Source organism: Micromys minutus, assembly GCF_963924665.1.
Source record: "Micromys minutus genome assembly, chromosome: 25".
Classification (NCBI taxonomy): Eukaryota; Metazoa; Chordata; class Mammalia; order Rodentia; family Muridae; genus Micromys; species Micromys minutus.
This window is the reverse complement of record NC_137960.1, coordinates 2,686,076-2,711,026: the sequence shown is the minus strand read 5'-3', so window position 1 is coordinate 2,711,026 and position 24,951 is coordinate 2,686,076. Positions and strand designations below refer to the sequence as shown.

At 53.7% G+C, this 24,951-nt stretch overlaps 2 protein-coding genes across 3 annotated transcripts; both read left to right on the top strand.

The window, feature by feature from the left end:
* Nucleotides 1-34: 34 nt before the first annotated feature.
* On the top strand, nt 35-9,277 carry WHR1 (winged helix repair factor 1). Of its 2 annotated transcripts, none has more exons than XM_080937957.1 (7): nt 35-169; nt 369-505; nt 6,782-6,877; nt 7,134-7,273; nt 8,514-8,611; nt 8,719-8,866; nt 9,028-9,277. In XM_080937957.1, exons 1-7 carry the CDS (start codon nt 70-72, stop codon nt 9,071-9,073), a joined length of 765 nt encoding a protein of 254 aa, XP_080794083.1. In that variant the 5' UTR covers nt 35-69; the 3' UTR covers nt 9,074-9,277. The 2 variants fall into 2 exon arrangements, with proteins under 2 accessions (XP_080794083.1, XP_080794082.1); XM_080937956.1 differs by having other exon boundaries at nt 62-250.
* A 585-nt stretch (nt 9,278-9,862) lies between these two features.
* On the top strand, nt 9,863-24,229 carry LOC308437083 (complement C4). The gene is made up of 41 exons (XM_080938142.1): nt 9,863-9,989; nt 10,089-10,281; nt 10,685-10,886; nt 11,075-11,145; nt 11,218-11,306; nt 11,727-11,809; nt 11,900-11,996; nt 12,481-12,586; nt 12,677-12,809; nt 13,157-13,272; nt 13,357-13,533; nt 13,676-13,861; nt 13,950-14,135; nt 14,792-14,950; nt 15,739-15,865; nt 16,231-16,305; nt 16,532-16,726; nt 16,807-16,918; nt 17,009-17,079; nt 17,285-17,424; nt 17,534-17,737; nt 18,197-18,248; nt 18,330-18,419; nt 18,542-18,751; nt 18,906-18,981; nt 19,081-19,237; nt 19,327-19,443; nt 19,526-19,697; nt 19,877-20,109; nt 20,183-20,350; nt 20,825-20,884; nt 21,590-21,683; nt 21,766-21,946; nt 22,050-22,140; nt 22,262-22,336; nt 22,883-22,985; nt 23,103-23,192; nt 23,268-23,366; nt 23,462-23,545; nt 23,816-23,948; nt 24,058-24,229. Exons 1-41 carry the CDS (start codon nt 9,925-9,927, stop codon nt 24,197-24,199), a joined length of 5,214 nt encoding a protein of 1,737 aa, XP_080794268.1. The 5' UTR covers nt 9,863-9,924; the 3' UTR covers nt 24,200-24,229.
* Nucleotides 24,230-24,951: the final 722 nt, after the last annotated feature.

Here is a 24,951-nt window from a genome sequence, read left to right as displayed (position 1 = left end):
TCGTCATTATTCTGAGCCGGAAGACTCTGTTTTCAGGAGTCCCTTTCCCGGAACCCTGAAATTCGGGCTATGAATCGCAAAAGACGTCTCCTGGCGTCTGAGGCTTTTGGAGTGAAGCGGCGGCGGGCGCCGGAGCCCGAGAGAGCGGATCCTTTAAGGCCAGGAGCAGGTAACCATGGCAACCCGGGCGCGGAGGGCTCGAGGGTGTCCACCCTTAGAGGAGGAGGAAGAAGAGGAGGACCCAGAGTAGGTAACTATGGCAACCGAGGCGCGGGGCAGCGAGTCTGCGGGCTCAGGCGTCAGATCCTCTGCACGCTCCCCACCCGCTCTCCCCACCCGGACCTGACCCCGCGCTTGCTTCCCCCCAGGCTCGGCGCGCGAGGCCATCGAGGAGCTCGTGCAGCTGTTCCCACGGAGGCTGTTCGAGGACGCGCTGCCGCCCATCGCGCTGAGGAGCCAAGTGTACAGCCTCGTGCCAGACCGGACAGTGGCCGACCTGCAGCTGGTGAGGAGCGCCCTGGGGACCTTTGGTGTCCACCCCCCTCACCCCCGGGTCTTCAGCCTCGAGGGCACTTGCTAAATCCCTGTGTCCGTGGTGCACAAGGCATAGGGGTTAAATGGGATCCTTAGGGATACTAGAGGAGTCTTGTAACCTTGTGACCAAGTTTAGAAGGTGATTGAAAGCCAGGGCCTTGTCTCTTCACACTGAAACACCAGTAGTTTACACAGCGTTTAATATTTGTGAAGGAGTGCCTCACGGGAGATGAGGCCTAAGGGTCACATCCACCTTCCAGTTAAATCCAGTGGGCAGATTTCAGTCTCTGTTTTATATGAACTCTCAGACCACTGACTGAATCAAAGGTTGTAATACTGTGAATGCCTTTCTGTGTTCCTTTTAACGTGCATGAGCAGTTCCTTCTCAGCGTCTGCCACAGATCCTTGCTTAGCTTTGCCCTTATATTGTTAAAGAGTTTCTGACCCCAGGGAAAAGACTGCAGACTCAACCCAATGATAATTAAAATGTTTATTGATTACCAAGAGCGGGACAACAATTTCTGAGGCAGACATAAAATTATTGTGTGAAGAGGGGGGGTTGTGAATGAAGGGTTTTTTTTGTTTTTGTTTTTAAGATTTGTTTATTTTATGATTTTATGTATGAGTGCCTCTGTGCCAAAACAGGGCATCACATCCCATTACAGATGACTGTGAGCCACCATGTGGTTGCTGGGAATTGAACTCAGGACCTCTGGAAGAGCAGCCAGGGCTCTTAACTGCTGAGCCAGCCCTGGAAGGGTCTTTTTAGTCACAGTAGTCTGTTGATTCAGATTACTGAGTCAGGTTTACTGGGAACTTATCTTCCAGGGACTGGACTCAGAGACAAATGGCTTGTGGGTACCAAGATGAAGCCTAGCATAAAATAGTTTCTTTAGCTATTACAACATCAATAAATTATTTAGGACCAGTGAGATGGCTCAGAGGTAAAGGGTGCTTCTAGCTGGACCATCTGGGTTTAGTGTCTGGGATCCGTGCAGGGGAAGAAGACTGATTCCTGCAAGTGACCTCTGACCTTCTTCTCAGGCCATGGACCCTGTGCTTCCTCTCTATAACTTTTTTTTTTAAAAAAAAAAAAAACAAAAAGCTTTCAGAATTGTACAAGGACTTACTTTACAGCCCGACTGCCTTAAACTTGATGCTCTGCTTCCGTCTCCCTAGTGGGCTTACAGGAGCTGCCATGGCATGTAGCCTTATGTGTATTGGCTTTTTTGAGGCAGGGCTTCAGATAGCTCAGGCTGGCGAGAGCTCATGGAGAAGCTGAAGATGACATTGAACTCTGGTCCTCTTTCCACTACCTCCTAAGTGCTGGTGTTACTGGTGTGCCCTCTGCAGGGTTTGCACATACCTTTGAAACATTTACAAAGAAAATACTTATTTGGTGAGCACTTAAGCAGACAATAGAACATGGTCGGGGGCCTCCATAAGTCATGTTCTCATGGTGACCCCTGCTTTGACTGCTTCAACTGTCCCTTTTGGCTTTCCTTATTCTGTTGTGGGGTCTGCTTAAATCCAGCATACATCCCACATAACTCAAACACACCGGGCCACTACAGATGACAAGAATTTATTGTAATCAAGCTGCTACTGATCGATCGGGGCTGCAGAACAGACTTGGAAGCTGAAGTAGGTATGACCCTGAAGGGACGTTATACAGCGTATTAAAGGAAGAAAGCGTGAAGAGGGGGAGCGTCGGAGCATTGTATGCCGTAGCATCATGTAATCATATTCTGACATAAGGGATTGAGCAAGGGAGTTCTCATCAGTCAGGACCGGAGTGGGTTCCTGGGCCTGGGAACATGATCCTAGTTTGACCCTGCCAGCAAGATGGAGAAGCTGTCCCTGAGATGTATGGACTCAGACAGCTGTTTACAACAGAAGCTGTTCAGCTACTTGGAAATCCCCAACTCTCCTAGGGCCTGAATTTATTTTCTCTCTGTGATTGAATGGAGTCTGAAAATGAGATGGTAGAACTTAGTCAGTTTCTTTTGTGTGTTCTCAACGATATATGTGTATTTTCATCAAGAACAGCTTGATTTTATAATTTTTTTCCTCAACCATGCGATCATACTGTTTGTCTTACAGTCTTTTCATGTTGTTATAAGAAAATGCCAGAGGCTGTTTAGTCTATATTAGAGCAGAATTTATTTCTTAAATCTGTAGAGGCTGGAAATCTAAGACCTAAGGCCTCAGCCGGCTCAGTGTCTGGTGAGGGTTGGCTGTGTCTTGTTACTGTGTCCTCGTGGGAGAAGAGAGGGAGGGCATTGGTTCCGTGTGGCTTTCAAGGCACAGTGACCTTCCAGAGGTCATCATTTTGTGGTTGATGGTGGTGCTGGGCATTGAACCCAGAGCCTCATGCATGCTGGACAGGTGATGATTTCTGCTGCGCATTAATTACCTGGTTTCAGCAATCTGAAGAACAGACTGCAACACTTTTCTTTTCTTGTTGAGTTAGCTGGATATTTTTTAAGCTATTATCCCAAGTTGTTTGTAACAATAGTTAATCTATTTTTCTAGGTTTCTGTGTTAGGAGCCTGTTCCAATTTGTTCATCCTGTGAGACAAATGTATTTTTGATGGATTAGGAATTTCACCTTAGCATTCAAATGACATTTTCACCAGGGACTCCTTAGAATCGCTCCTGCCTCCTTCGAGCTCCTTTCTCTGCTGGGGGTTGGTAAGAACTGTGGCTCACGCCTCTCAGACTCTCACTGAACTCTGACTGAGTTTCCCACGTACATGACATTGTGGCCAGAGACTATACACAAGATGACCCCACACATTCGAAACTTATAAAAGGCTTGCTTTGTACGATATGGCCTGTTTTGCTAAACATTATTTGTGTATTTGAAAATGTGTTATTTCCTTGCTGATCTCTCCACACTGAGGCTGTAATTGAATTGCTCCATCTCTCCACTGATTATCCCTTGTTCTGTGAGTTTATGAGAACTGGGTTGATATACTCCTGTGATGGGTCTATTTTTATTTATGTATTTATTTGTTTTGCTGTTGTTGTTTCCTGGAACTCACTCTGTAGACCAGGCTGACCTCGAACTCAGAGATCTGCCTGCCTCTGCCTCCCAAGCGCTGGGATTAAAGGCGTGAGCCACCAATTTCAGCTCACTTTGTATTTTTTTATTGTCTCTGTGTGTGTGTGTCTGTGTGTGTGTGTGTGTATGTGTGTGTGTGTGTTATGAAGACTAAAGAGAGTCTGTTCTTTGTTTGGAAAGGGGGGGATTGAACTTGGGTCAGCAGGCTTGGCAGCAGAGTCTCAGCCCTGTCTCCAGCTCTTAAAGATTTCTCTTTATCATCTTCTCTCTTTGCTTTCTTTTGGCACTCAAATAGACTTGGCAGGGTCGGGGGCTGGAGAGGTGATTCAGCAGTTAGAGCACTGCCTGCTCTTCCAGAGGTCCTGAGTTCAATTCCCAGCAACCACATGGTGACTCACAACCATCTGTAATGAGATCTGATGCCCTCTTCTGGTGTGTCTAAAAATGGCTGCACTGTACTCATATACATAAAATAAATGAATAAATATTTTTAAGAAAGAAAAAAAGGAGATGGGAGCAGGGTGGGGGGAGGGGATAACAGTTTAAATGTAAATACAGAAAATATCTAATTTTTTAAAAAAAGGAAAAAATAAACATCTTTTTTGAACCTCTTCAGACACTTCCATGTTCAATGGTCTTTGGCTCTCTTTGATTATTGTACTAATTAGTTTATAATCATCTTAGATTAATATTCTGTTTAGAAAGATTACTTTTATCAGTTTGTGGCTGTGTGCTTGTGTACGTGGGTGAGTTGAGTGTACACGTGTCTGCACCCTCAGATGCCACTCCAGGGCACTTGGAGTTACAAGTTACAGGTGGTTGTGAGCCACCAGAGGTGGGAACTAGGAATGAATGTGGTGCTCTGCAAGGACAGGAATTACTCAGCCACCGAGCCATTGCTCCAGCCTCAGATTAATAGTCTTTTATTCAGCTGCACTCGGGTAATGAGGTCTTAGTTTATTGACTTCATTTCCCAGTTTTAAATTTTCTACTGTGACTGTTTTGTTTTGTTTTGTTTTTGAGACAGGGTCTTTTTATGTAGCGCTAGCTGTCCTGGAACTCTCTTGGTAGACCATAGAGACCCACCTGCCTCTGCCTCCTGAGTGCTGAGATTAAAGCTATGCACCACTGTGAATGACTGGGACATATTTAAGCCTAAATCTTTTTTCATGATTATTTTTTATTTTATAATTATTTTTGGCCATGTGTAGTGCATTTGTCTTTAGTCCCAGCACTGTAGAGATGAGGCAGGGAGAGCTCTGTGAGCCTAAGACCAGCCTGGGCTACACACTGATATTCTATTTATATTCGTGTGTGTGTGTGTGTGTGTGTGTGTGTGTGTGTGTGTGTGTGTGTGTGTGTGTGTGCACATGCCACTGTGCATGTGTAGAAGTCAGAGGGTGTTGTGGGTTAATTTTCTCCTCCCATCACGTGGATCCCAGGGGTTGACTCGGGCCGCCTGGCCCACGGAATCGGCCCTCCAGCTGTTTCTCATCTTGGATTTTTACTCGTCAGCATTAGCAGCATTATTGTTTTGTTTTAAATTTTTAAGTAGTTGTAAATCTTGCTGGGGTGTGGTGAGGTCGTCTCATACGGACTCACAGCATGTGATAACCAGGTTAAAGAAGTCATCATTTGTACCGCCGTTTATCATTTACCCGTGTCAAGAGCCTTTTAGTTCTTCCTAAAATGCCTAATAAGTAGATTGTAATTAACTAAATTGTAATTGTAATTAGTTAAATTGTGCCTCAGACCTGTAACTTTGGGACTTAGAAGGTTGAGTTAGAGGGATCCTGCAAGTTAGAGTCTGGTGGGGGGAGACAGAAAAACAGTGTCTCAAAACGCAAAATCAAACCTAGAGTCCAAAGCATTGTCTGTCTGACGTGTTTGCACCCTCTGCTCTTCCCTGAGGAGGAAGGCTTTCCTCCTGGTGGCGGTCCAGGTGTAATTAAAGGTGCAGTCCTAGGCTGCATGTCATTTGGGCAGATTTGCTCAGATCAGCAAATACCCCTCCCTGTTTCCTTTTTCTCTGGGTCTTTGCTTGCTTTAATATCTGTCTGGTAATTCTTGTGATCCTGTGAGCTTTTTTCAATGTTTAATCAAAAAAAATTTTTTCTTCTTTTTTTTTTTTTTTTTTTTGCTGTTTTGAGATAAGGTCTCACTGTGTAGCTCTTCTGCCTCCTGAGTGCTGGGGTTAAAGGTGGAAGCCACCATGCCCAGCTACTTAAACAATTAAAAACTTTAAAAAAAAAAGTATAGACTAGAGTTAATTAAGGGCATGGGGAGGGGAGTTGAGGGAGTAGAGAAAGGCAGAAGGGGTGGGAATGGGGGGGGGAGGGGATAAGGGAGCAAGAGAAACGTTTTTAAAGACAGCTCGTTTGTTTATGTGTATGGATGTTCTGCTTACATGTATGTCCGTGCACTACATACATGCCTGGTGCCTTCAGAGACCAGAACAGGGTCAGAGTTACAGACAGTTGTGAGCTGTCATGTGGGTGCCAGCAATCGAATCAGCATCCTCTGGAAGAGCAGACAGTCTCTTAACTGCTGAGGCACCTCTCCAGCCCCTGTGCTTCTGACCCTCCCCACTCTGGCTTTTGTGGTACTGCTGGCCACAGAAGTCCTGGCTGGTCTGTTTGTTTCGGTTTGTTGTTTTACTTCTTGTTTATCTGCTTGGCTTTTAGGCAGGATCTTATAGCCTAGGCTGGCCACAGACTCAAAGTTCTGCCTTCCCCTTTCCAGTGCTGAGTTCAGGCCTGGCTGTCTTGGCGACACCATTGTTATTTAATTATTTAATTCAGTGCTTTTCAGACACTGCCACCCACAAGCTACACTGATGAGTCCTCGGGGGCAGGGCCTATATCACTATTTGTCTTTTCCTTGATGTGTAGCCCAGGCTAGCCAGTAGACCAGGCTGCTTCTGCCTCACAAGTGCAGGGATTAAAGGCATGTCCTGCGTCACTGTTTAATTGTAGTGACTGGGAAGGGTCTGCTTTAGAAAATATGTTTATTGAGTGACTAGTAACTCATAAGGCTGGTGTGTGGGTGGCAGGTGACTGATTAGAAACAGCTGCTTGATGGTCACCTGAGTGTCTCCATGGTAAATGTCCTAATCCCTCAGAACATGGCTGCTTGTCTTACCCTCTCTTTCTCTCTCCACTCTCATCTCTGTGGAGACAGAAGGAGCTTCAAGAGCGGGGAGAGATCCGAATCATCCAGCTAGGCTTTGACTTGGATGCCCATGGAATTGTCTTCACTGAAGACTACAGGACCAGAGTATGTGGGAGAGAGGGTGGGGTGGGGAGGGCAGGGGTGTGGTGGTCTGGTGAGGGAAGTTGGGCTCAGAAATAACTGATAAAGAAGCACCAGACTCTGGTGTTAGTGAGGTGGGGGAGGAAAGGAAGCATGGGGAGGGAAGTGGAAGCACAGAAAAGAGGGAAGTGGCCAGACCCAGGGAGAGGGGAGTCAGAGATAGACATCCACGGAGGGGGATGGGCTCATGCTGGCCACCGACATCAGCTATGGTTTCTAGGTCCTCAAGGCCTGTGATGGCCGACCATGTGCTGGGGCAGTGCAGAAGTTCCTGGCCTCGGTGCTTCCAGCCTGCGGGGACCTTAGTTTCCAGCAGGACCAGATGACACAGAATTACGGTTTCAGGGATCCGGAGATCACGTGAGATGTGGTGGGGTCAGTAAGTGAGGCCTCTTGCGGTGCTGCGTTTCTGTGTAGTAAAGTGAAATGTACTCCACCCTGCAAGAGAGCAGACCTCAGAAAAGCCTTGGACTAGAAATTAGGAGAGCTAGAGGCTTGCCCAATGCTCTGAGAATAGAAAGTGACAGGCTGCAGGGTTCCTAAAGATCCAAGTTCATAGGGTTCCCTGTAAAGAGAAAATGCCAGGCAGGGTCTCAGGATAGAAGGATTTGGGGCGCCACGCCCGTGTCTGGCCTGCCTTCTAACTTGCTGGTATGTGGAATCACTGATCTCCCCTGGGAAGCAGCAGGGCTGAGTGGGGAGAGTTCATAGGTCATGGCAAGCCCAGAGGTGACCTCACTCCTCAGGCACATTTCAGGGCCTGTGCTCAGGAGGGCTTCCTAAGGAAGCTGTTCTATCAGCAGGCAGTCTTCACCAAGAGGACTGGGGAGCTGGCTTGCTTGGGAAAGTCCCCCAGTGTGGGCAAGGCGGCCTGAGTGGGCTCCAGACCTAGCACCCCAGTGCTGGAAGTGGGGGTTAGAGGCAGGTGGATCCCTGAAGCTCAGTCACTGGCTGGCAAAGTGTACCCAAACCAGGAGTACCAGGAGTACCAGGGAGAGGCGCTATCACAAAAAATAAGGTCAAGCTGAGAGTGGTGCACACCTTTTCCCAGCACTCAGGAGGCGGAGGCAGGATCTCAGAGTTCGAGGCCAGCCTGGTCCACAGAGCAAGGTCCAGGACAGCCGGGGCCACCCAGAGAAACCCTGTCTCAAAAAATAAAAGGGAAAAAATAGCTCGTGTTTAAGAGAACTGGCTGCTCTTCTAGAGGACCCAAGTTCAATTCCCAGCACCCACAAAATGGCTCTCAACAGTTTATAACTCCAATTTCAGGGGATCTAGTACCTTCTCTGGCCACCACAGACACTGCATGTTGGTGAACATGTAGTCAAAGTGGGACTACACATAAAAATGTCTTTTTTAAACAGGTCAACAGTTATTGCACATACTTAATGTAAACCTGTAGCCTCTACATGCTTGTGTGCCTGCCCACAGGTTATACTCTGAACACACGCACACATGCACACACATTACTTCACTCAGGCAGCAGTGGTGGATCCCTGCTTGGGTTCTTGTGTTTCTGAAGCACTGTCACATCAGCTGCTGGGGAAGGGAAGGTTCTCAGAGCCCAGGCCGCATCATCATGGCTGCCTACCACCTGCAGGCACCTGGTGAATGCTGGGGTCCTCACTGTCCGTGATGCTGGAAGCTGGTGGCTGGCTGTGCCTGGAGCTGGGAGATTCATTAAGTGCTTTGTTAAAGGTATGATGCCTGCTGCACCGCCCTCGGTACCTCAGGAACACCCTTTGGGGGTCTTTAGGTCTCCTTTTTTGACTTGCCTCTTCCTTTTCCTGCATCTCCTCCTCCAGGACGCCAGGCTGTGCTGAGCATGGTGCGGAAGGCCAAGTACCGGGAGCTTCTCCTGTCGGAGCTCCTGGGCCGTAAGGCCCCGTCAGCAGTGCGGCTGGGTCTTGCCTACCATGTGCATGACCTCATTGGAGCCCAGCTGGTGGACTGGTGAGTCTGTCCTGAGGCTTGGGAGAGTTGCCGGGACTCAGGGTTGGCTTCCCCAAGTCATGCTTCAGTCACCAGTGAAGCCCAGCTTCTCTCTTCCTGCCACTCTGAGTTTTCACACTTTGGGCCTAGGCAGCTGACTCCAGTCTGGTCTTCTGTCACAGTGTCCCCACCACTTCTGGAACCCTCCTTCGCCTGCCAGACACGTGAGGAGCCAACTCTTGGATTCCTCAACTCACCGAGTGAGGTTCCTGGACGTGCCGCCCCAGGGTGGCTGGACAAGTCACCACAGTGGGTGGCAAGCTCCGCTGCTGCAGGCTGGCACTCCCACAGCTCTGTGCTTCTATGGGAGTGGAGCCGGGAGCCGAGCCCAGGGGACAGGAAGATTGTTGGAGACACTGGAGAAGAGAACAAAACTGCCCTTCATGCCAGACTGAAACAGCCAAATAAAATACTGTGCGCTTCTTCCCGGTGTCCTTTGTTCAGTGTGGGCTGTGCACCAGTGTCTGTGGAGAGGGTGAAGCCCAACTCATAGTTCAGAGAGAGAGCAAGGCTTACTCAGGCCAGTTTCCCTGTGGGGGTGAAAGTGTACCTCATCTTCTACACGACAGGCTTTCTGTTAAAGCCTGCGCCAAGCAGACACTGTCTTGAACATGAGGCAAGGATCGGGAGCCCATTCTGATTTTGTTAGGAACCTTACCTGTCCTGTCCATGTGCCATGTTGAGCACTATACACTCACACATGGGCAAGTACATGCACATGTACACACACACACACACACACACACACAGTTAAGGGAGGTACCTGGTACTGGGAATAAACAAGGAAGCACAAGGTCCATTTTGGGGCCAAGATTTCTTCAGAGACCCTGATGTTTGGGTTGCCTCCCCAGCTCTGGGCCTAGGGCCAGTTGCGTTTCTTGGCCATCACGTGATTTCCCGACTCATGAGGCAAGGGGAGGGGCAAAGTCCAGAGTCAAATTCTGTCCCAACCCCAGGTTGACCAGAAGGGAGCAGACGGTCAGACCAGACAGGTCTGACCTCTCCTGGACCCTCCAGCCATGCGGCTGCTCTGGGGGCTGGCCTGGGTGTTCAGCTTCTTTGCTTCATCTCTGCAGAAGCCCAGGTCCTGGGGAAGACGATGGCATTGGGGTGGGCCAGGGGTGAGAGAGAGCAGGTGGTGGGGTTAGACTGGGTCTGAAGATGCACCTCACTGCTCTCCTAGGTTGCTCCTGTTCTCCCCTTCCGTGGTTAATTTGGGGACCCCCCTGTCAGTAGGGGTACAGCTCCTGGATACCCCTCCAGGACAGGAGGTAAAAGGATCAGTGTTCCTCAGAAACCCAACCGGTGGTCCCTGCTCCCCAAAGAAGGAATTTACGCTCAGCTCTGGAAATGACTTTGTGCTTCTCAGCCTTGAGGTAACCAGTGCCCACATCCCTGCTGTGCCTCAGGGCTCTCTGCTGTACCCCACTGTCTATTTAGTGACAGACAGGAGTTTGCTATGTGACATAGGCTGGCTTTGAACTCACGGCTATACTCTTCCCCCGCCCTGAAGTGCTGAGATTGACAAGTACACCTGGTTTGTCTTGCCTTTTGTTTGATCTTATTGTTTAGTTTTGCTTTTGAGACAGGGTTTCAGGATATAACCTGGATTGCCTGGAATCCTTCAGCGACCCCACTGTGGCCTCCCAAGTGTCGGGATTACAGCCTGGCTTTCTCACCGACTCCCTGCCTCTATCCTCCAGCACAGCACCCTGCTGTCCCTACCTCGGGCTCTGCATCAGGTTCTTGTGGTCTAATAGTCTCCTCCTCTCCTGACAGGTCCCACTGAAAGATGTGAGGAGCTGCGGCCTCTTTGGCCTGCGCAGAGCCCCCCACATCCAGCTGGTGGCTCACTCTCCATGGCTAAAGAGCAGAACCTCCAAAGCCATAGAGACCCAGGGTGTCAACCTGCTCTTCTCTTCCCGACGAGGCCACATCTTTGTGCAGACTGATCAGCCTATCTACAACCCTGGGCAACGGGGTGAGCCTCCAGCCTCGGGGCCTTTGTCCTATCTCTCCCAGGCTGCTCAGAGCATATTTGGTGACCCCACAGTCAGGGCCACCCTGGAGGCTTGCCTAGCAGTTTAGTCCCCACTGTCCTCCTACAGCTGTCCCAGTCCCTTTGCCCAGGACTTCCACCTCTCACCCGCCTCCCCATCCTCTTCATAGTTCGTTATCGGATCTTTGCACTGGATCAAAACATGCGCCCATCTACTGACACCCTCACGGTCACGGTGGAGGTGAGTGACCTCTGACCTCGACCCTGTGCACTGATGTGACCTTGCCCGTGACCACATCGACTCCCCTTGCAGAACTCCTATGGTCTTCGTGTACTCAAAATGGAGGTATTTGCTCCCACATCCATCTTCCAAGATGACTTCGTAATTCCAGACATCTCAGAGTGAGCTCTCCCCCACCTTGGGGTACCCCCTTGTCTGTAGCACCCCAAGTCCTGCTTTCCTTACCACAGTCACCTCTGACAGACAGAGACACATTCCAGATGTTTTGACCCTGCCCCTCCCAAACCTCTGATCAAACCGTGGCTTTCTTCTGCAGGACTCAGGCCATAGCTGGGGTGGGTAGCTCAGTGGTGGGTAGCTCAGTGGTGGGCAGCTCAGTGGTGGGCAGCTCAGTGGTGGGCAGCTCAGTGGTGGGCAGCTCAGTGGTGGGCAGCTCAGTGGTGGGCAGCTCAGTGGTGGGCAGCTCAGTGGTGGGCAGCTCAGTGGTGGGTAGCTCAGTGGTGGGCAGCTCAGTGGTGGGCAGCTCAGTGGTGGGTAGCTCAGTGGTGGGTAGCTCAGCTCCCTTCCTTGTCCATTCTCAGGCCAGGGACCTGGAAGATTTCAGCTAGGTTCTCAGATGGCTTGCAGTCCAATAGCAGCACCCACTTTGAAGTGAAGAAATATGGTCAGTCCTGAAGTACGGGGTGAGGTGGCAGGCCTGTGGGGAGGAGGTTTCGGGGGACCCTACCTCACCCATCTTTTCACCCCTATTCAGTCCTTCCCAATTTTGAGGTGAAGATTACTCCTTGGAAGCCATATATCCTGACAGTGCCCAGCCTCAGTGATGAAATCCAATTAGACATCCAGGCCAGGTAACCGCCATCCCCTGGCCCAGCTTCCTCCCACCCTCGGCTTTCCTTCTCTTTCTTCCTCTTTTATTTGAGGTTTTTTTTTTTGGAGACAGTCTCACCGTGTAGTCCTGTCTGGCCTTGAACTTACAGAGATTCACCTGCTTCTGCCTCTTGATTACTGGGATTAAAGATGTGCACACGTGTCTCTATATGTGCAGGGGCATGTGTGTGTACATTTGTGGAGGCCAGAGGACAACCTCAGGTGTCCTCCTTTGAGACACAGTCTCTCACTGCTGGGGAACTTGTTGACTGGCCAGGCAGCCCCCAGAACCCTCCTGTCTCCATGTTCCGACTGCTGGGATTACGAGAGATGCTGCCACACCTTTAGGCATTTCTACAGGGATCCTGGGGTGTGGAACTCAGGTCTTTGTGCTGTGTGGTAACACTTTACCAACTGAGTTGTTACCCCAGCCCTCAGCTCTTCTCCCATCCCCTGTGGCAACAGGTATGTCTATGGGAAGCCTGTGCAGGGTGTAGCATACACACGCTTTGCACTTATGGATGAGCATGGGAAGAGGACTTTCCTTCGGGGCCTCGAGACCCAGACCAAGGTAGGGCAGTGGTGAGGGGGTGACAAGGAGGGAACGTGGGGACATGGGGACTCTGGCCCCACTCACGGCCTGTTTTCTTCTTTGTTTCAGTTGGTGGAAGGCCAGACTCACATTTCCATCCCAAAGGACCAGTTCCAGGCTGCCCTGGATAAAGTCAACATTGGGACCGGAGACCTGGAGGGGCTGCGTCTCTATGCTGCAGCCGCTGTCATTGAGTCTCCAGGTGGGTGGCTTCCCTCTGCTGGCACCTCAGCCCTCCCTCTTGAGGACACTGAAGGGGCAGTTTAAAATGCAAAGGGCGCCATCAGCCAGCTCCTCACCTTCTGGTACAGCTCCTGACCTTTGCCACTTCTTCTCAGGCTCATGACCAACACAGACCCCCACTTACTCCACAGTGCAATCCTGTTCTTTCCTGTCCCCGTTTATTTCACTGTTCCCTATCACTGTTCTCCGGTCCACTGTCTGATAGGCACGGCATGCACACACGTGGAGGTGAACCAATAGGCAAACCTGCTCCTGTCTTCTTTGCCCTGGGCCCCGCCCTCCACCCGCCCGCCCTCTGTCTTACAGGAGGAGAGATGGAGGAGGCAGAGCTCACATCTTGGCGCTTTGTGTCTTCTGCCTTCTCCTTGGATCTCAGCCACACCAAGCAGCATCTGGTGCCCGGGGCCCCCTTCCTGCTGCAGGTTCATCTTGGAAGGGCAGGGCGGGAGGCGAGAGGTGTGGGCCGTACAGTCTTGGTGATGCCTCTTTTTGATTGACTCCTCCAGGCCCTAGTCCGAGAAATGTCAGGCTCCGAAGCCTCTGACGTTCCTGTCAAAGTCTCCGCCACACTGTTATCTGGCTCTGACTCAAAAGTCCTCGAATTTCAACAGAACACCAATGGAATTGGCCAAGTCAGCATTTCCATCCATGTCCCGCCAACCATCACAGAACTTCGGCTCTTGGTAGTGCTTCTCTGAGCCCTGGGATGGGCCTGGGGACTGGGAGGGCAGGTCGGCTGTTCCTGAGTGCGAGCTGAGTTTGGGAGAACTGATGGCATATTTGGGTCCCTGGCGTAGACCCCGCCCTTCATGCCTTTCTCTCCAGGTGTCTGCAGGCTCCCTCTACCCAGCCTTAGCTAAACTCACCGTGCAAGCCCCACCTTCAAGAGGCTCTGGCTTTCTGTCCATTGAGCCACTAGACCTTCGGTCCCCTCGTGTGGGGGACACCCTCTTCCTGAACCTTCGAAGTGTGGGCATCCCTAAGCCTACCTTCTCTCATTTCTACTACATGGTATGTAGGACTTGGGGTACTGGGTGTAGGGCTGGAGGCAGGGTATATACCAAGCAGGAAGTCACTCACTGTCCCCGCCTTGGCTCAGATCATCTCCAGAGGCCAAATCGTGGCTATGAGTCGAGAGCCCAGGAGTACCCTGACCTCCATCTCTGTGTTGGTGGACCATAATCTGGCCCCCTCTTTCTACTTTGTGGCCTATTTTCATCACCAAGGACTCCTAGTGGCCAACTCCATGCTCATCAACATCCAGCCTGGGGACTGTGAGGGCAAGGTGACCGGGTCTGGAGAGGTGGTGCGGGCTGTGTGTGTGTGTGTGTGTGCTCATTTGCATGTGTGTGTGCCTGTATGTGCTTGAATGCATGTGTGCTTGCATGTGTGGGAGGCATGATGTGCTGGTGTGCTTGCCTGTGCATGTGAATGTGTGCTTGTGGATGAGCATGTGTGTACATTTGCATGTGTGTGTGCATGTCTGAGTGTGCACGTGTGTCCATGGGTTCAGAGGAGGACAGGATGGTTGGTTTAGCCACTGAGCGTTGACTGGAGGTGAGAATTGACTCTTTTTCTTGGTTTTCCTGCATGTGAGATGGGCATGTATGTATGCATATTTTGCATATCAGATGGGTTCACACACACACACACACACACACACACACACATGCTTGTAGAGAGCTGGGGATCATTTGGCTCACTCTTCGGCCTGAGTCATTGGGGGCAGTTTCTTTCAGTCAAGCCTAAAGCTCACTGATAAGCCTTGTCTTGCTCTGGGGATCCTCCGTCTCCAGGCTGGAGTTGCAGGCATGCCCTCATGCCCACCTGGCTTCTGGGGGTTCAGTCCTCATGCTTGGATGGCACATACTTCAACAACTGACCCATGTCCCCAGCCCACTCTCCATGTGCTGACTGTCCTTTTCTCGCCATTTCTACCAGCTGGAATTGAAGGTGGATGGTGCCAGGGAGTACCATAACGGGGACAGCGTGAAGCTCCAACTTCAAACGGATTCTAAAGCCCTGGTGGCACTGGGAGCTGTGGACACAGCTCTGTATGCTGTGGGCAGCCGGTCTCACAAACCCCTGGACATGAGCAAGGTGTGTCAGACCTGCGTCATGCATCCCTCTCCTCCTCTCCCTCCTCTTCTCCCTCCTCCCCCTCTTCCTCCCCCTCCTCCTCCCCTCCTCCTCCCCTCCTCTTCCCCCTCCTACTCTCCCTCCTCTTCCTCCCCTCCTCCTCCCCCTCTTCCTCTCCCTCCTCCCCCTCTTCCTCCCCCTCCTCCTCTCCTCCTCCTCCCCCTCCTACTCTCCCTCCTCTTCCTCCCCTCCTCCTCTCCCTCCTCCTCCTCTTCCTTTCCTCCCCCTCCTCCTCCCCTCCTCTTCCCCTCCTCCTCCTCTCCTCCTCCCGCTCCTCCTCTCCCCTCCTCCTCCTCTCCTTCTCCACCTTCTCCCCCTTTTCCTCCCCCTCCTCCTCCCCCTCCTCCTCTCCTCCTCCTCTCCTCCTCCCCCTCCTCCTCTTCTTCCTCTTCTCCTCCTCCCCTCCTCTTCCCCCTCCTCCTCTCCCTCCTCTTCCTCCTCTCCCTCCTCCTCCTCCTCCTCCTCTCTCTCCTCTTCCTCCTCCCCATCCTCCTCCTCTCCCTCCTCCTCCTCTTCTCCTCCTCCTCCCCCTCCTCCTCCTCTCCTTCTCCACCTCCTCCTCCTCTGAGCTTAAGCTCTGGGGCTTAGTTCTCAGTCCCTATAGGCCCTTCCCAGTCTTCCCTTAGGTCCTAGATGTCCTTGGTGTCCCTACTCCCAGCTCTCATTTTTGAGCCCCTACCCTAATATCCTCAGCTGAGCAGCAGATCAGCCACTCACATCTCTGAGCATCCCTTGCCTTTTCCTGCTAGGTCTTTGAAGTAATGAATGGCTACAACCTTGGCTGTGGTCCTGGGGGTGGGGACGATGCCCTTCAGGTGTTCCAGGCTGCTGGTCTGGCCTTTTCTGATGGTGAAAAACTAACTCAAACCAGAGAGGGTAAGAACGGAGGGAGTGTGAGCAGACAAAGGAGGAAAGGCTGTGTGTGTGTGTGTGTGTGTGAGAGAGAGAGAGAGAGAGAGAGAGAGAATGTGAGTGTGTGAGTGTGTGTGAGTGTGTATGTGTGTGAGTGTGTGTGTGAGAGTATTTGTGTGAGTGTGTGTGTGTATGTGTAAGTGTGTGTGTATATGTCTGTGTGAGTGTGTGTGTATGTGTGTGTGTGAGTGTGTGTGTGTATATCTGTGTGTCTGTGAATATCTGAGTGTGTGTATATGTGTGTATGTGGCAGATTTAGGGGTAAAAGGCTGGTCTGAGGATCAGGAAGGAGGGAGGCTGAGCTTGACTACTCTTTTGCCGTCTACCAGACCTGAGCTGTCCCAAGAAGAAGAAAAGTCGGCAAAAGAGAAATGTTAACTTCCAGAAGGCTATCAGTGAGAAGTGTATGTTGTGGGTGCCCATGGAACACTGGGAGCCATGTCTAGGGCCAGGGTGGGATCTGCTTCTCTGTCCTCTGCAGCCCCCTCAGCCAGTTGTGAGGAAGCCAGGGGCTGAAGGTGGAGGCTGGTGCTGTCCATCCTCCTGACTGTTCTCCAAGCATGGTTCTAGGGGTTGATGGGGCTGAGGTTTCAGTCCCTCCCACCCGCCTACCCTCTGCTGGCCCGGCAGTGGGCCAGTATTCTTCCCCAGACACCAAGCGCTGCTGCCAAGATGGGATGACGAAGTTGCCCATGGCGCGTACCTGTGAGCAGCGGGCGGCCCGTGTGCCTCGGCTGGCCTGCCGGGAGCCCTTCCTGTCCTGTTGCCAGTTTGCTGAGGACCTTCGCAGGAACCAGACCAGGAGCCGGGCGGGCCTTGCCCGGGGTGAGCAGCTGGGTGAAACCCGGGCTGATGCCTGAGAGGGCGAAACCTTCCCTCCTCACGGCCGTCCCCACTGTCCCCAGCCCAGGACCTGCTGCAGGAGGAGGAACTGATAGATGAAGATGACATCCCTGTGCGCAGCTTCTTCCCAGAGAACTGGCTGTGGAGAGTGGAGCCTGTGGACCACTCCAAACTGTGAGGGCCCGGCATGCCCCATCTTGCCTCTGGGCTGGGTCTGGGACAGTCTTGTGAGTGACAGGGCTTCTCTGCCTTTCCCCACAACAGGTTGACAGTGTGGCTTCCTGACTCTCTGACCACATGGGAGATTCACGCTGTGAGCCTGTCCAAAACCAAAGGTGAGATGGCGCCTGGACCCTGGACCTCTTCTCATTCCCCCCTGTCGCCCGCTCAGCCATCTGCTCCCTGCAAGGGGCCAAGCCCATGGTTCTGGAAAAATGTTTACTGGCATGCAGCCAGAGAACAGAGGGAAGTCATCCCTGGACCCTTCCTCCCTGTGGCCTGAGGTCCATCTCTGTCCCTGCCCCATCTCCCTGTCCACAGGCCTGTGTGTAGCCAAGCCAACTCAAGTTCGGGTGTTCCGAAAATTCCACCTGCACCTGCGCCTGCCCATCTCTGTCCACCGCTTTGAGCAGCTTGAAATCCGGCCCGTTCTCTACAACTATCTGGATAGGGATGTCACTGTGAGACCACACGGGAGCCCGAGGAGGGAGGGGTGCAACCAGGGACAGGTCAGGCAGTGGTCCTGATCTGATCGGGGCTCCCTGGCCACCCCTGTTTTTCTGTCCCCAGGTGAGTGTCCATGTGTCTCCAGTGGAGGGGCTGTGCCTGGCTGGCGGTGGAATGCTGGCCCAGCAGGTGTCAGTGCCTGCAGGCTCTGCCCGGCCTGTGGCCTTCTCTGTGGTCCCCACAGCTGCTGCCAGTGTGCCCCTGAAAGTAGTGGCTCGAGGGTCTTTTGATATAGGGGATGCTGTGTCTAAGATTCTCCAGATTGAGGTGAGTGTCCAGCCTCCCCACCTGAGGCCCAGCCTTTAGCATCCCACTGGCCAGGCCATGGCTCAGCGCTCAAACCTAGTGTACTGATGAACTTACAGTTCACTCCTGGGACTCAGCCGTGTCCCTAGAATTCTCTACTTATATTGAGACAGAGGCTAGCCATGTAGCCCAAGCTTGCCTCAAACTCACTCTGCAGTCCAGGCTGGCCTGGAACATTCTGTCATCCCCCTGCCTCTGCCTTCCTATTTACTGGTGCTATAGGCACTCACTCACCGTCACACCCAGCTGACTCTGAAACTGTTTATTCTGTTTTATTTTATTTTGGTGGTCATGGGGGTTAAGACCTTGTACACGGTAGAGAGGTGAGGTGTACCCCCGTTTCCAGCCATGAAGTTCACATGGCAGGTTCCAGGGGTGTAGCCCTGGCTAATCCCCCACTCCATTTTTCCACTGAGACAGAAGGAAGGTGCCATCCACAGAGAAGAGATCGTCTACAACCTCGACCCTCTAAGTGAGTGCCTCCTGCCTCAGCCACCAGTACCCTAGGGGAGTTATAGGGCACAGGGGCCAGACCACTCTCTCCTCTTCCTAGATAACCGAGGACGGAGTTTGGAAATTCCTGGCAGCTCTGACCCCAACATCATTCCTGATGGAGATTTCAGCAGCTTCGTCAGGGTTACAGGTGGGTGTCTGGTCCAGAACTTTCCCATGAGCACCTGCGTTCACCTGAAGCCCATGGAGCCCTGTTCTAGTTTCCTGGTGCTTCCTAGACTCAGTCTTATCTTCGACTTCTCTGTCCTTCAGCCTCTGAACCCTTGGAGACGTTGGGCTCCGAAGGTGCCTTGTCCTCAGGAGGTGTGGCCTCCCTCCTGAGGCTTCCCCGGGGCTGCGCAGAACAAACCATGATCTATTTGGCCCCTACCCTGACTGCTTCCAACTACCTGGACAGGACAGAGCAATGGAGCAAACTGCCCCCTGAGACAAAGGACCATGCTGTGGATCTGATCCAGAAAGGTTCTGAGTTAAGGGGAAGCAGGAGTCAGAGCCAGGGAGGGCAAAAAGGGCAGCCAGGAGCCTAGAAAGCGAAGCTGGGGTGGGGGTGCGCTGGGGGTACAGCCCGGGCTCAGACAGCAGGGGAGTAGGAACCTTGGAACCTCTTCTTTCCCAGGCCACTTGCGGATCCAGCAGTTTCGGAAGAAGGATGGCTCCTTTGGGGCGTGGTTACACCGGGACAGCAGCACCTGGTGAGGCTGGGACTCTGTTTAGGGTAGCGGGAGAGTAAAGCGCCACAAACCAGGTCTCCAGAGAGACTAGCATTGTTCCCCCCCCCCCCCGCCCCCCAGGCTCACGGCCTTTGTGCTGAAGATTCTGAGTTTGGCCCAGCAACAGGTGGGCGATTCCCCCGAGAAGCTGCAGGAGACGGCTGGCTGGCTACTGAACCAGCAGCTGGACGATGGCTCCTTCCACGACCCGTGTCCAGTCATCCACAGAGACATGCAGGTGTGAGCACGCCCGAGGCACGGGGAGGATGGCGGCAGCGAGACGGGGCTCCTCACAGCTCTCCCTGACAGCCTCTCTCTCCTCACTAGGGGGGCTTGGTGGGTGCCGACGAGACGGTGGCACTGACCGCCTTCGTGGTCATCGCCCTTCACCACGGGCTGGCCGTCTTCCAGGACGAGAACGCACAGCAGCTGAAGAACAGAGTGGTAAGGAGCCTCCGCCTGTCCTTCCTGCCCAGCCGTCCTCGCTCTGGGAGCCCTGGCCCAGGCTCCCTCTGCTCTCTTCTAGGAAGCCTCCATCACCAGAGCAAACTCGTTCTTGGGGCAGAAGGCAAGTGCTGGGCTCCTGGGTGCCCACGCAGCTGCCATCACAGCCTATGCCCTGACGCTGACCGAGGCCTCGGAGGACCTGCGGAATGTTGCCCACAACAGCCTGATGGCCATGGCTGAGGAAACGGGGGGTGAGGGCGAGGGCACCCTGGCAGAGCACCTGGGATTTGAGGCCCTTGGGATTCCTGAGCTGAGACTGAATAGGCCTGAAGAGAAAGGGTCTCTCATGTGGAGTGGGAAGTGGGGCGGCTGGCAGGGGGCGCCAGAGAGCCGGGTGGCTCAGCTCCTCATCTGCAGTTTCCCATTCCAGAAAACCTCTACTGGGGCTTAGTCACTGGCTCTCTGGACAAGGCTGTGTTGCCCACTGCAGCCCCCCGTAGCCCATCAGAACCTGTGCCCCAGGCCCCAGCCCTGTGGATCGAAACCACAGCCTACGGTCTGCTACATCTGCTGCTGCGGGAGGGGAAGGGGGAAATGGCCGACAAGGCTGCATCCTGGCTCACCCACCAGGGAAGCTTCCACGGGGGATTCCGAAGTACCCAGGTAGGGGCAGCCTCGGGGCTCTGGGTAGGTGATCCTGAGACCCAGTGCCCGACTCCTGTCCTAACTTCCTTAGGACACCGTGGTCACCCTGGATGCCCTGTCTACATACTGGATCCTTTCACACACCACTGAGGAGAAGGCACTCAACGTGACTCTCAGCTCCCTGGGCCGCAATGGGTTCAAGTCCCACGTGCTACATCTAAACAACCACCAAGTCAAGGGCCTGGAGGAGGAGCTGAAGGTGACCTCCCCGCTCCCTGAGGGGGTGGCTGGGGGTATCTGGGCCAGCTCAGAAGCCTGTTTCCAGTGCCCAGTCCAGCACTGAGGCCGCCGTGGGAAGACTGACTTTCTTCTGGCCGTGTGGTCAAACGTCCACGCTCTTCTTCCCTCCCCCGTAAAGCAGTGTGTCTGTAGAGTGCACACCAGAGCAGTGGCTGTCACCCTTCCTAATGCTGTGACTGTAATACAGTTCCTCATGTGGTGGTGACGCCCAACCGTAAAATTATTTTCGTCACCACTCGATAGCTACAATTCTGTTACTGTTATGAACCGTAATGTAAACATCTGATATGCGGGATTTCTAGCTGATGGACAGTTCCCAAAGGGGTCCTGACCCACAGGCGGAGTCACCGGTCTAGGCTTCTGGAGCGGGGTGGGGGAGACACCCGGTCTGCTCCCCTGCGCCCTCTGACTACTTTCCTGTCCCTCCTGGAAGTTCTCCCTGGGCAGCACAATCAATGTGAAAGTGGGAGGAAACAGCAAAGGCACCTTGAAGGTGAGGGGAGTGGGGTGCAGGGGGGAGTGGGGTGCAGGGGGGAGTGGGAGAGGGGGTGGGGATCTGGGCCTTGACTGGGATTTGTGGGTGGTGCTCGTGTGTTGGGGAGGAGGAGCCGTCTCTGGCCTGCTGTCCCCTGTTCCTTTCCTGAGCCTCCATCTTTACCCTGGCCGGGGTTTCCTTCATTTCTGGCATCTGCCGTCTCTTTCGTTCCGCAGCCTGGTTCTCAGCCCAGGCTTGTCCCACGTCCTGACTACCTCAGGCGTAGGTCCCCGTGCCCGTTTCTTCGCATGTGCCTCATTTCACCCAGGGACCCACTCCCACCTATGAGCCTCACTGCCTCTCCCTCCTCTGGCCCAGGTGACTCTAACTCTCTGGTCACTGCCAGCAAGGCATGGAGTGGAGCCGGGAGGATCAGTAGCCCAAAGTCGTCTTTGCTGTGTGCCAGTGCGCCCAGGCAGGCTGAGCAAGGGGCAGTGCAGCTGTCTGTCTGTCAGGCTGGGCAGTGCGGCTGTCTGTCTGTCAGGCTGGGCTCTCAGGGCAGCTCTCCCTCCTGACCGCCCCTGCACCTCACCCAGTGCTGCCGATGTGCTGGCCTGTTCACTGGGGCTGGGGGAGGGAGGGGTTGGGGCTGTAGATCCTCCAGCCACTTCAAGTCTGTGACATGTATGTCCCGTGTTGTCGCCCCGTCTCTGACTGAGTCAGATCCTCCGTACTTACAACGTCCTGAACATGAAGAACACGACGTGCCAGGATCTTCAGATAGAAGTGACAGTCACAGGCTATGTGGAATATACAAGTAAGCCCTGGGGTCAGGAGGCCTCGACCGACCCCTGCAGGGCTGTCACGGGCCGTCCCCTCCTCACCACTGCCCTGCACAGGGGAAGCCAACGAAGACTATGAAGACTACTATGACATGCCAGCCGCCGATGACCCCAGCGTCCACTCGCAGCCTGTGACACCCCTGCAGCTGTTTGAGGGTCGGCGGAGCCGCCGCAGGAGGGAAGCCCCCAAAGTGGCCGAGGAGCAGGAGTCCAGAGTGCAGTACACCGTGTGTATCTGGTGGGTGCCGTGAGCCCGGAGGAGCAGGCTGGTGGGAAGAGGCTGGGTGGGGTGCCACCTTGTGGCACAGTCCTAGTCTCTACAGCTGCGCCCCCCCACGCAGGCGCAATGGCAAGCTAGGGTTGTCTGGCATGGCCATCGCAGACGTCACCCTCCTGAGTGGATTCCAAGCCCTGAGGGCCGACCTGGAGAAGGTACAGCCGCCCCCAGCCCCTCTCTATCCACCTGCTTCCACCTTGGAGCAGCCACAAGTGTTGAACCCAGTCACGCAATGACCAGGGTCCCTGACCTGTGACTACCTCCCCGTCCCTGCAGCTGACCTCCCTCTCTGACCGTTATGTGAGTCACTTTGAGACTGATGGGCCCCATGTCCTACTGTACTTCGACTCGGTGAGTGGAGTGGAGTTTCACGGGAGGGGACACCGTGGCACTGGGCTCTTGAGTCTATGTGAGGAGGGGGAGGCATGAGGAGGTAACTGGGACGTAGAGAACTCACAGGTCCTCCAGCACGTCACCGAGAGGCTGGGGCTGTGAGCTTAGCTTGAGGCTTGGCAGGGTTTAGGTGAGCCACAGAGAGGTGGCAGCCGCCGTGGACACTGGCGGGAAACAAGGGCCTGCTCAGGCCTGTGCTCCTGGGAAAGGAAGGGACAGGGATGCAGGGTTGACTCAAAGGCTGACCCACATCATGGAAGATCTCGCTGGAATGCGTGCCTGTAGCGAGACTCCACAGAGGCCCTCCGGCAGTGAGGACTGGGACAAGGTCACCATATTGGCAGTGAAGTCATCCGAGACCTTGGGGACCAGATTTTATAGTCTAGTGGCAGGAAGATGACAGAGCATGAAGGGCTCTGGAGATAAGGTCATGGTAAACAAGTAAACAAGCCTAGGCAAGGCAGCCAGAGCTTGGCCTTGAGCAGCCTTCCTTCCTGGGGCCAGGTCCCAACCACCCGGGAGTGTGTGGGCTTTGGAGCCTTTCAGGAGGTGGCTGTGGGCCTGGTGCAGCCAGCCAGCGCTGTCCTGTATGACTACTACAACCCCGGTAAGCACTTGGGATGCTTTGGCAAGCAAGACTGTGGGGGTCAGCCTCTAATCAGGGACACCGAGGTCGGGGGGGCTGAGCTCCACGAGACCCTCATCTCTCGCCGCCTTCCTCTAGACCACAAGTGTTCTGTGTTCTACGCTGCGCCCACCAAGAGCAAGCTGCTGTCCACCCTGTGCTCTGCAGATGTCTGCCAGTGTGCCGAAGGTGAGATGCCACCTGGGTGGGGCTGGGGAAAATGGCTGGGAGGGCAGACTAGTCTCTTTTGACACTTGACTGCAGGGCAGTGTCCTCGGCAGCGACGGTCACTGGAGCGAGGAGTGGAGGACAAGGACGGCTACCGGATGAAGTTCGCCTGCTATCACCCCCGAGTGGATTATGGTCAGTCCCCCTCGGCTACCGTTCTCCTTGGCACCCACCTGTAGCTCCCTGCTTTGCCCTGACTGCCTTTCCCTTCCCTGTCCCCACAACTCCAGGCTTCCAGGTTAAGGTTCTCCGAGAAGATGGCAGAGCTGCCTTCCGCCTCTTTGAGACCCAGATCACCCAAGTCCTGCATTTCAGTAGGAAGGAGAAGTGGGCGGGCAGGCGGGTGGGCGGCTTGGGAATGGTGGAGGCTTAGGTCTGAGTGTGGGGTCTCTTGGGATTGGGGTCCCCCAAACTTCCTGTCTCCCCAGCGCCTGGTATTTGGGAACTGGGGCTTGCTCATAAGCAGAGAACAACTTCTGTGGGGAGCAGAGAGGGTTAAACTGCAAGATCTACACAGAGTCCTGCCCGGGGCTTCTCCTGACCTTCTCTTCTCCTCTGATGGCTCTGTATCTTCATTCCCTCAGCAAAGGATGCCAAGGCCTCCATAGGTCAAACCCGCAACTTCCTGGTCCGGACCTCTTGCCGCCTTCGTTTGGAGCCTAGCAAAGAATACTTGATCATGGGGCTGGACGGGATCACCAGTGACCTCAAGGGAGAGTGAGTCACCCTATTCCTCCCTTGCTTCCCCCGTATCGGTGACCTTCCTCTGGGGATGAATCCTAGGCACCTGGCTTTGCCTCTCCTGACCCTGCCGTGTCACCTGCAGCCCCCAGTACTTGCTGGACTCAAATAGCTGGATCGAGGAGATGCCTTCTGAACGCCTGTGCAAGAGCACCCGCCAGCGAGCAGCCTGTGCCCAGCTCACCGACTTCCTGCAGGAGTACAGCAGCCAGGGCTGCCAGGTGTGAGGGCTCTGCCAAACAGGATAAATAAAAGTTTCCGACAGCAAAGTGTCCAGGTGTCTGTCTGTCGGCGCAGCAGTCCAGCCAGGATGTACAGGCCTGAGCCAGGAAGCTCAGCCTGAACCCTCCCTAGGGTCTTCCTAGGCCTCAGGCAATCTTGGGGCCCAGTAGCCAGTGCCCCAGTTTCCTATTGCTGGGTGTCACAGTCACTGAACACTCAGGGACACCTCTCATCTTTAGCCCCTCGTATCATTGGAGTCCTGGGGTCTGGAGGCTTGAACTGAGTCACGGCCTGTTGCAGGCCTATCGACCTTGTTATCAGTGGCATTAGGCAATTCTCTTGGAGTTGTGCAACCTCTAAGTCTGATGGTGATCACCCCGGCACTGATTTTAAACAGGACAAAGGTTGACTGCTGTTCCTGAATATTCAAGGGGACACGCATCTCAGGGCCAGCCCTCTCCACCTGTCTGCCTAGATCCCCACCCACACACACGTTGGTGACCCCTTTGGTTATTAAAGGGTGACCTCGTTCTACCAAAGAGATTTACTGAGGTCAGATGAATCTGTCATTTGACCATTCCACAGAGACCCATGACTGTCCTGTCCCCTGTTCTGCCCTGGGATTGGTACCAAAACCAAAACCATAACCTCTTCTTGCTCATCACTGGTGAACAGAATGGGACCAGGCTGTTGCTGTGGCCTGGGGAGGTAAAAGGTGTCAGGCCTTAAACCAATGGGGAGAGCGCTGGGAGCGTGA